The 9,973-nt window shown below is 35.7% G+C and overlaps 1 protein-coding gene across 1 annotated transcript; it reads right to left on the bottom strand.

Annotated features, from left to right (window-relative positions):
• LOC109057093 (trafficking regulator of GLUT4 1-like) lies at positions 1-6,260 on the bottom strand. The gene is made up of 5 exons (XM_042727083.1): positions 6,023-6,260; positions 3,808-4,156; positions 2,103-2,395; positions 1,721-1,853; positions 1-638 (listed from the first exon to the last, which is right to left on the bottom strand). Exons 2-5 carry the CDS (start codon positions 4,070-4,072, stop codon positions 622-624), a joined length of 708 nt encoding a protein of 235 aa, XP_042583017.1. The 5' UTR covers positions 4,073-4,156; positions 6,023-6,260; the 3' UTR covers positions 1-621.
• Positions 6,261-9,973: the final 3,713 nt, after the last annotated feature.

The raw sequence follows: 9,973 nt of genomic DNA, 5'->3' as shown, positions 1-9,973 counted from the left end.
GAGAGAGAGAGAGAGAGAGAGAGAGAGAGAGAGAGAGAGAGAGAGAGAGAGAGAGAGAGAGAGAGAGAGAGAGAGAGAGAGAGAGAGAGAGAGGCTCTAGAGCAGTTCTCAAGGTAATCGGACTCATCTGTGGACGGATGCCAAAACGGAAGCCATCTGCTGTTTTATATAATCAATTACATTTTAATCTGAGCTTTTCTTTATGGACTCACACTTCTGAGAAAACAGGGATATTAGCTTGTGCATCTTTGTCAAGAACTAAATCCCTTCCCATTCTCTCTCATTATTTTCCTCCCTCACATCCTCAAGGGGTGCATGACCAATGAAATGAGATCATATTTGTGGTCTCCTCACTGACATCATCTCAGATGGTGAGTCCTTTGTTGGGAGAAAAAAAAAACAAGCATGCATGCCTTGCCGCTTTGTTTGTAATTCCAGGCATTCGAAGAGCTGAAGAGTCCATGTTGTTTTTGATAAAAGTAACATCCAGCTTCAGAGTCTTCAGACAGAGTATAAAACAGGAGCATTCAGATGTAGAGAGATGAATGACACATGGAAGAAGAAAATGGTCATCATGGATTGGTTGTGAATCTTACTTCACCCCGAGTGTCGTGACAGTCATCAGGTCTTAAGTATTACTGAAAGAGAAAAAGAGGTGTTGAAAAAATGAAGCAAACTGAATTTCGAACAAAACACCTATTTCAAACAAAACAAACAATTCAATAGAAAATAATTAAAATATAAGAAAGCTCAAACTCCAAAGCCAACTTTAGAAAGCCAGCTTGTGGTTTTCCTGTTATTTAGTATATTTTATAATTAAAGCATAAGTATATGTAGTTGTAGACTGATTTCCAAAATCTCAAAAATAAAACAGAATACAAAGTTAACAAATTTGGGGTCAGGTTTTTTTTGTTGTTTTTTTTTTTTGGTAATAAAAAAAATGCATTTATTCAGAAAAGATTAATTAAATTTATGAAAAGTCACCGCAAATACATTTACAGTGTTACAAAAAAATTTATATTCCAAATAAATACTGTTCTGTTGATCTTTCCATTTATTAAAGAATCTTGAAAAGACACAAATATATTAATCAGCTCAACTGCTTTCAACATTGATAATAATAAGAAATGTTTATTGAGCACCAAATCAGCATATAAGAATGATTTCTAAAGGATCATGTAACACTGAAAACTGCAATAATGATGCTGAAAATTCAGCTTGCAGTGTTCAAATACATTTAAATAGAAAACAATTATATAGAAAATGTATTAAAAATGCAGTTTTTCATGGTATTTTTTATCAAATAAATGCAACCTTATTGAGTATAAGAGACTTCTTTCAGAAACATTAAAAAAATAAAATAAAATCACCAACCCCAAAACTTTTGAATAGTAGTGCATGTCACATTTCAGATCCTGAACTGACAAAAAATGTGATCTTATTCTAACCTTTAAAATATAATATCAGATTTGATATTTTTATAATATTTGATATAAACAGGTTACCTGTAAAAAAAAAAAACACTACCTCTACAAACTATAAAACAACAAACTTAGATCCATTAAATACAGGCCATGATCAATCTCACATGTAATCAGATCTAATTCAATTCCTGACCATGAGCTAAAGCTCTTCAACCTGACATTGACCCAAAACACAAAGTCAGCTCTAAGCTTGCATTTAATTTCACATGCTCTGGCCTCATGGGAAGGATACTCACCTCCCCAGTTGATGCCGATAGTAAGAACAATGATGAGGATCCCACCCACCAATGACACGATGGACAGGATTTTTGCATTCTGGCCAAGACGACGCGCACCATCCACATTGCCCTGCTGCAGACTGTTTCGAGACTGAGAGTAGAAAGAGAAGTTGAATGAAAAATATACAAGGAGAATATTTAAAAAATTATTCCATCCTCACAGGAAGGAATTATGAAAAATACAGTTTCTTGGCTAGTAAGAAATGTTTTCAATTTAATCTTCAAGAAGTTCCTTTCGTACACTGAGTAATTCTTGCATACACAAGTGAAATCACAGTCCCTTCTTAATCAACAGAAACTGTATCCAACAATCCCACCCCATGAACACACAAGCACACACCATGACTGAGAAGGTCAAGCCGACGACGTTAATGGGCCAGACAGGACAGAGGCAGGCCAGAATAGCCCATATGAGATAATCGTTGGGTTTGGATCCGTCTCCAACATCAGTGGCTGCGCTGGGCTGTCGGGTGAGTGACGGACGAGGTGACCCCGCGTGACTCATTGACCCGGAGCGGCTGCTCGGCTTGGCTCGCCCGTTTGCGTGCACGTGGTTGGGCTTGGCGTGCTGCTGACGAGGAGGAGAAGAAGCTGTCGGAGACATCTTGATAGGACCAGGGCAAACACCGTTACCTGGAGTGATGTGAAAGAGAGAAACACGTGACAGAGTGAGACAATAGGTGGATGTATAAGCCTGCCTTTCAGACTGTCTGTTTTTAAAAGAAGTGATTATTCTTTTTGTTTCTAAAGCAGGACCATAACCACCATAAACACTGAGCCCGCCCCAATAATTAAAAATGGTCAAATTGTCCTCCCAGTATTTGAAATTATTGCACCTCTCCACTTCTCCATTATGCAGCTCTCTGTTTGTAACAGGATGACTAAAAATTTTAGGCTGGTCTGCCACAGTTGTCTAACAGCACTCATCAATGTTTTCACCAGTTTTCACACTAGATGGTAAAACAAAACATTTCATATTTGACAGCTGTTTTATGGCAGAAATGTTAAAAACACCAACAGTAATATCCAGCGATGCAAACTACTCAACTTTTTTTTTCTCAAATATTGCCGTTTTGAATTGAAAATATATTATAATTTACATGATTCAAGTAATTCCTAACTGAATGTAATGAGACAAGAAAAGTTTTGCGTTTTCGAAATATTGGACTTATTGGAATAAGAGTGAATGTGTGTATATTTTAAAATACTATTTGCAAATTGTTCAAAATGATTACTTAAATGCTAGAATTAGACCTAGCATTTCCTTCACCATTCTAATCCTTTATACTATATTAAAAAAAAAAGGTCCACTCCAGTGTTAAAGAGAAGGCGTGATTACGGACTTGTTCTAAAGGCAACAAAATCTCTTGCTCAGTTTCTACTGGCAGAAGGGAACCGCATCTGACTCATCTACTTGTTGAGAAAAACAGAAGAGAAAAGCGAGTGGGGGATGGTACAAAAACTGAGAAGAAAAGGGAGTAAAAGTAGAGTATGGCTGTAAATCATTTTGTATCAGTCTCAAAGAATTTGAGAATAAAATGCTGAGAGGTCATTTTACTCTTAAGGACAGAAGGAGCGGTTTGTACATCACTGTGAGACTAAGGTGATCATTAAAAATCACCTTATATTTCCTATTGAAACAGGGAGTAAGGGGTGTCATAACAAAGGACTTCAAAATTTGACAATTACTATTGCAGAGGCAAGTGGTATTAGGGATATATATATGCCCATAAGTGCATGATAATGTCATCAGTTTACTCAATTTGAATCTACCTAATGTTAATTTTGTAAGCTTTTAGGTGTATACTAGCATACAGGTGGCCTCAAAGCTAGCAGACATGGACCTAACACCACAAAACTCTAATTTTGATGCCATGGGGTCTTTAAATGACAGGTAATGACAGGTGATATGAGCAGGTCCTGATCTACTACCTTAAATAATGTAAAATTTAAATAAATAAATATATGTAAATACAGTACTGTATATTTTAATAACGAATAAATGCTAAATTTAAGACTAAATTAATATTCAAATAGTTTTTTACTTGTTTCCATCTTCTCGTCAATGACTGTCAGGTGAACACTGGGTGGGGCATCCTGAGAGGGGGCGGGGTCTGCAGCAGGAGTAGGTGTTGTGGTGTTGGGTGGATCTTGTTGCTCGTTCTTGATTGGCTGTGAGGTGTTGCCGGTGAGGTCCGACTCTGTGCCGGGTTGCTGACTGATGTCTTGCTCTGATTGTTGCTGCTGTGTTTCTTCCTCCACTGCACCAGGTGCAGCACTGGGAATGCTGGCGTCGGCATTCACATCCATTCCCAAGATGTTTCTGACAACTGATGTGTGGCAAAATCAAGCTTATATGTCCGTATAAATTATGGATTTCTGATTTGTTGAGAACTGTTGGGTAAAAATCAATGAAAACATTTAAGGCATTATATAAACTGTACATATAAGAAAACAATTCTGTATATATTTAAGATATTAATACTTTTATTTAGCAAGGGTGAATTAAATTGATCAAAAGTGACAGTAAAGAAATGTTTATATAATTACAAAAAGTTTATTTAAAAAAATGCTGTTCTTTTAAACTTTATATTCATCAAAGAATCCTGACAAATGTATTACAGTTTACACAAAAAATATTAAGTAGCACAATGGTCTAGTCTATAACAAATGTTTCTTGAACAGCAAATCAGCATATCAGAATGATTTCTGAAGGATCATGTGACACTGAAGACTGGAGTAATGATGCTGAAAATTCAGCTTTACCATCACACGAATAAAGTACATATTAAAATATATTAAAATAGAAAACAGTTATTTAAAATGGTAATAATATTTCAACTTATTGCTGTTTTTAGTGTATTTCTATTCAAAAAATTGGTGAGCATGAGACTTTTTTTAAAAACATTAAAAAATCCTACAGACCCCAAACTTACATCTTAAAATTACATTCTGGAAATTTTACTATGCAGTTGCACTTTACACGTTAAAAATGAACATGTTTAAATGTGTAACAAATTACTGGAACTACTCTTCTTACTAGCACTTGAGATTTTTTCGTAATACCTTGTACATTTATGTATCTACTTAAAGGTGAAGTAATTTTTACATCAAATAGAACTGAAGAAAAACTTTCTTTGTTTTCAAACCAGCTTCCAAAAAACCCTTACTAGCACTGGTTTGAAATACAGTCACACCCCACACTTTGAACAAACTTATTTTGATGTTTAAAACATACAAATAGCAGTGTTTTGTTGCTGCACATTAAGCTGGAAAAGGAGAAACCAACACAAAATCTACATTAGGTTGCTATTGTTAAAAACACCATAATTGACCAAGGTATGGTAAATCATTTTGTCATGTGAACTGTATCCAAAAGGGGCTGTTTTTTCCACAACCCAGTGTGCACCTGTTCACCTGCCCACATTTAATCTCCCTCAGAGCAGGAATCTGTCCTGAGACCCTACAGGGACAAAAATGAAACATAAAGCCATGCACCACAACCAGCTTTATTTGTGTGCTATCCTCATCCGCCTCATTATAATCCGATCTGAAAGATGACTGTTTTTCGTGGGAGAGCTGCAACCATCAAAGCTGGACTGCCTAAAACTACGCAATATAGTCTTAAAAACTAGCTCTGTCACACCCAAAATCCTAGAAAACCACCTTTTCAAATCTAAAAGGAAACCAACAAAAGACCCTAATCATATTCATCATATTCAGAAACAAATATATTCATTACGTTATGTACACGCTGTTCTTTAAAGTCCACAGGTGCATCAGATACCAACCTCTGTGAGAAAACAAAGAGCATCAAATGACACACCCATAACTGCAACTATAAAACATTTTATGATTTATGACAATACATAGAGACTGAACACTGCAACTGACTCGTGCGCCTGCGTTTAACATAACCCTCAAATCAATTAGATAATCAATCTCACATCAGTGACTTTTCCTTTTCATCTGTCTCACTCTTTGAAATTCAAAGAGGTACCATTCTAGAGATAAGCACACAACAGACACACACGGGACACGCGCCCACGGGTCTTCTGTACGCGTGCCAAATGACTATATCAAAATTCAGTGAGAATAAAGGTTATAGAGAGCAGTGCACGCACAACCATACATACATACTGAATACAGCAGTAAAAAAAAGTGACACACCCACAGCACCCGAGCAACGACTGATGCACTGATGCGAGAATCAAAATACCCGTAATAAATTAGGAGCATGCAGATCGAATTTGAACTCACCGTAATCTAATGCAAAATGACAGCAAAAATCATTATAATCTTTCTCATTTTGAATTTAAATAAACAGTAGCACATCAAAGTTCAGGTGGTGCTATAGAATTAAGATTAAAATAAACACTGCTTTATGCTACCATATAGTGTGTATCGGTATAAAAACGTGCGTATGATCCACTGCGTTTACGACTAGCTGTTCTCCCTCACTGTGTGAAACTGCGCGCGTTCTCGACTCTGTGGCGTGTGCGTGTTTTCCTTTTTTTTGGTGGTTTACCGGAGAGAAAGCTCTGGATAGTGGTAGGGATCTTGATTCAATAAATCGAATCTTTTGAATCGGTTTAATAAAACGATTCATTTATTTGATTCTTTCAGTGTTCATTTCTGCTTTGTTGCATCGCTACTACAGGGAAACGACGGATCTGCTTTGAATTTGTAGAGAAAATGATTGATAGATAAACACTGCTGAGATCATTTTTAAAGAATGATATGTTTTGTTCAGCTTTGTTGTTCTGTTATGTTTAGGCTATATATATATCTGTATATCTGTGTGTGTGTGTGTGTGTGTGTGTGTGTGTGTGTGTGTGTGTGTGTGTGGCTGGCTACCCGGTTACCCAGTAATAAAATAAAATAAATCATGAACATAAATGTTTTTTTACTGTATGTTGTTGTTGGTTTAGTAATATAATAGAAATTCAGTGCACTAAAATTGGTTTATAGTTTACTTTTCAAGTAGGCCTAGTCTACTGCATGACTTCCCTTACGAAAAAGAAGTTTATTCAAGTGTGCTATTAGTATACTTCTTTTAAACTAAAAATAGGAAAGTATGCTTTTAGTTTACTTTTTAATCTCAGAAATGGGCTTTATGTACTCCTCAGAAATATACTTAAAATAACATTTAAGTATACTTGACTTATACTTACAAAATGTCTAAATATATTTGAGTTATACTTGTGCTCCTAGAATCCGTGTTTTCATTGTTATACGGTAGAGGGCACTAGTACACATCTTCTGTACATAATTTCCACAAAAAAAAAACACAAGTGAAGAAGAAAAAGAAACAACACATATAACACAATCATTTGACATTAAACAGCATCAAAACTGTAACGTTATGGAATAAAATGTCGACCGATGAAGAGGTAATAATTACAGTCAAGCTTTGGGGTGTTGATCGACTCCATCTACGTTTTGATTATCATTCTGAATCCAATTCATAGTCTTTTTTCAGCTTTTTGTTCAAAATGTTTTTATTTTTTATGAAACTTACCCACATTAAAGTGTTTAAAAAAGAATGCATGAAGCTAGAATAAAATGTTTTTGTTTACAAGCAGATACCCTGTTCTTTCTTTGGATGTTCTGTATGTTCAGATATTCATATAACAAAATATATACAAATTAAAACCTAAATAGGGACATAGTAGTATGCATAAAGTATAATGTAAAGTTCACTTAAAGAAAACTTATGAGTATACTTGCAGTATAAAACTACTAAACTAGTAGTTTACTGAGACTATACTTCAAAGTGAACAAAGTATTTAATTAGTAAACTGTCAGTATACCTATAAGTTCACTTTTAGTATAATTGCAGTACAAACTACAAACATAGGTAAACTAGTTACTAGTGTGCTCAAAATTTGCTACCGTTATACTTAAACTGTACTTAAAAGTATACTTTTATACAGTATACTAGAAAGTGGGCCAATTTAGTCCCAAGGAGTAATGAAAGAGTACACAAGTATACTACTAGAACACTGATATTTGTATACTTGCTACATAAAGTACACTTAAACTTACTTGAACTTTACTTAAGTATACTTATTAAAATAAACTTGAAGTATACTACTTTTTGATAAGAGTTAAGTAGTCCCAGGTCTTTGGAATTATATTCATTGTGAAAAGTGCTTTACAGAGAAATCTGAATTTAATGTTTAATTTTATGCAAGAGTGAGAAAAAATTTATTATGAAACAAAATATTTCCAGACAATATTTTCTAACCAAAGATGCCAAAGAAGAACCTGCTCTTCTACAAAATGGCTGGGAAAGACTTGTCTGTGATCTGAACTGTAGGACAGGAGGAAAGTTCACCTGTGGGTGTAGAGAGAGAAGCCGAGCTACATCTGTGAGATCACAGCAACTGTTGAATTAATTCAGTTGTGACAAGCACCTGTTTGAGCTGGGCTACACCCGTGTGGATGAAGACACCAATCGAGGTGTTTGTGGAAATCACGTTTTCCTCTGGTATCACCGCAGAACCGATACGAGCAAAGCTCTCACTGCTCTTAACATATCCACCTCCCTCGAGGAGCAGGCAAAGCTTCAGGCTTCAGGCTTCAAAAAGCTCAGTGTGGATCTCAATGAACCAATGGAAAAATGTCTACACATGGTACATGAATGAGGCGAGCATGATTTCACCAAGTACAACAGTTGTCGTATTCCTCTTGTAAAGCCACTCCTCAACCACAGACAACGTCAGAGGCGTCTTGAGTTGGACTAAGGAGAAGAAGAACTGGACTGTTGCCCAGTGGTCCAAAGTCCTCTTTTCAGATGAGAGCAAGATTTGTATTTCATTTGGAAACCAAGGTCCTAGAGTCTGGAGGAAGGGTGGAGAAGCTCATAGCCCAAGTTGCTTGAAGTCTAGTGTTATGTTTCACAGTCTGTGATGATTTGGGGTGCAATGTTATCTGCTGGTGTTGGTCCATTGTGTTTATTGAAAACTCAAGTCACTGCACCCGTTTACCAAGAAATTTTGGAGCACTTCATTCTTCCTTCTGCCTACCAGCTTTTTGAAGATGCTGATTTCATTTTCCAGCAGGATTTGGCACCTGCCCACACTGCCAGAAGCACCAAAAGTTGGTTAAGTGACCATGGTGTTGGTGTGCTTGACTGGCCAGCAAACTCACCAGATCTGAACCCCAGAGAGAATCTATGGGGTATTGTCAAGAGGAAAATGAGAAACAAGAGACCAAAAAATGCAGATGAGCTGAAGGCCACTGTCAAAGAAACCTGGGCTTCACAAACTGATCACCTCCATGCCACGCCGAATTGAGGCAGTAATTAAAGCAAAAGGAGCCCCTACCAAGTACTGAGTACTTGTACAGTAAATGAACGTACTTTCCAGAAGGCCAACAATTCACTAAAAAATTTTTTGTTTTCCATTGGTCTTATGAAGTATTCTAATTTGTTGGTGAGTTTTTGTTAAATGTGAGCCAAAATCATCACAATTAAAAGAACCAAAGACTTAAACTACTTCAGTCTGTGTGATTTAAATTTATTTAATACATAAGTTTCACAATTTGAGTTGAATTACTGAAATAAATGAACTTTTCCACGACATTCTAATTTATTGAGATGCACCTGTATCTAGTGATACGCTGTACTGCACAGTCCCCTCATATTTCAGGTTCATATTACTCTTAAGCTACAAAAGAGATTCAATAGTGACTGTATAAAATCAGATGAATTCAAAGACTTTCTAGCCTTCTTGGATGTGCATTCCAAAAAAGTATGACATTTTTAATACTAAACTGAAGCTTTACCGAAAAATTATTTATAAAATTATTAGTAGCCTATAGCTTTATTAGGTAATTTATATTAATTAGTTTTCACATACTATGGACTAAATCAGTACATAAAACCAATCTATATTCTTAACTGATGGTTACAGGTGACATGCAAATCTAAAATGCAAAAAAAAAAAAAAAACGTAAAAGAAAAAGAAATATAATGTCGCCACCTGCAGGCGTAATAATCTACAAAGACTACATTTTAAAGTAAGTTTTAAAGATATGTAAGCCCATAAAACTGTAAATTTGTTGAAGATCAAACCAGAGAGAGAGTAAAATGAATGCCCTTTATATGGCAGGGTCAACATGTGGCCAAATATCTAAATCATCTGAAGCATTCGCAACCTGTATTTATTTACAAATGTCTATAAATAAATGAAATAAACGAAGACA

The sequence above is a fragment of the Cyprinus carpio genome, chromosome A3 (genome assembly GCF_018340385.1).
Source record: "Cyprinus carpio isolate SPL01 chromosome A3, ASM1834038v1, whole genome shotgun sequence".
Classification (NCBI taxonomy): Eukaryota; Metazoa; Chordata; class Actinopteri; order Cypriniformes; family Cyprinidae; genus Cyprinus; species Cyprinus carpio.
This window is presented reverse-complemented; position numbering and strand designations above follow the sequence as displayed.

What these genes read in the sequence shown, in the direction of transcription:
- LOC109057093 (XM_042727083.1), bottom strand. Translation starts at nt 4,072, where the DNA reads ATGGATGTGAATGCCGACGCCAGCATTCCCAGTGCTGCACCTGGTGCA. An exon ending in TGACGAGAAGATGGAAACAA is followed by an intron (nt 2,396 to 3,807) that starts GTAAAAAACTAT and finishes ACATCACTCCAG; the next exon opens with GTAACGGTGTTTGCCCTGGT. An exon ending in GCTTGACCTTCTCAGTCATG is followed by an intron (nt 1,854 to 2,102) that starts GTGTGTGCTTGT and finishes TTCTACTCTCAG; the next exon opens with TCTCGAAACAGTCTGCAGCA.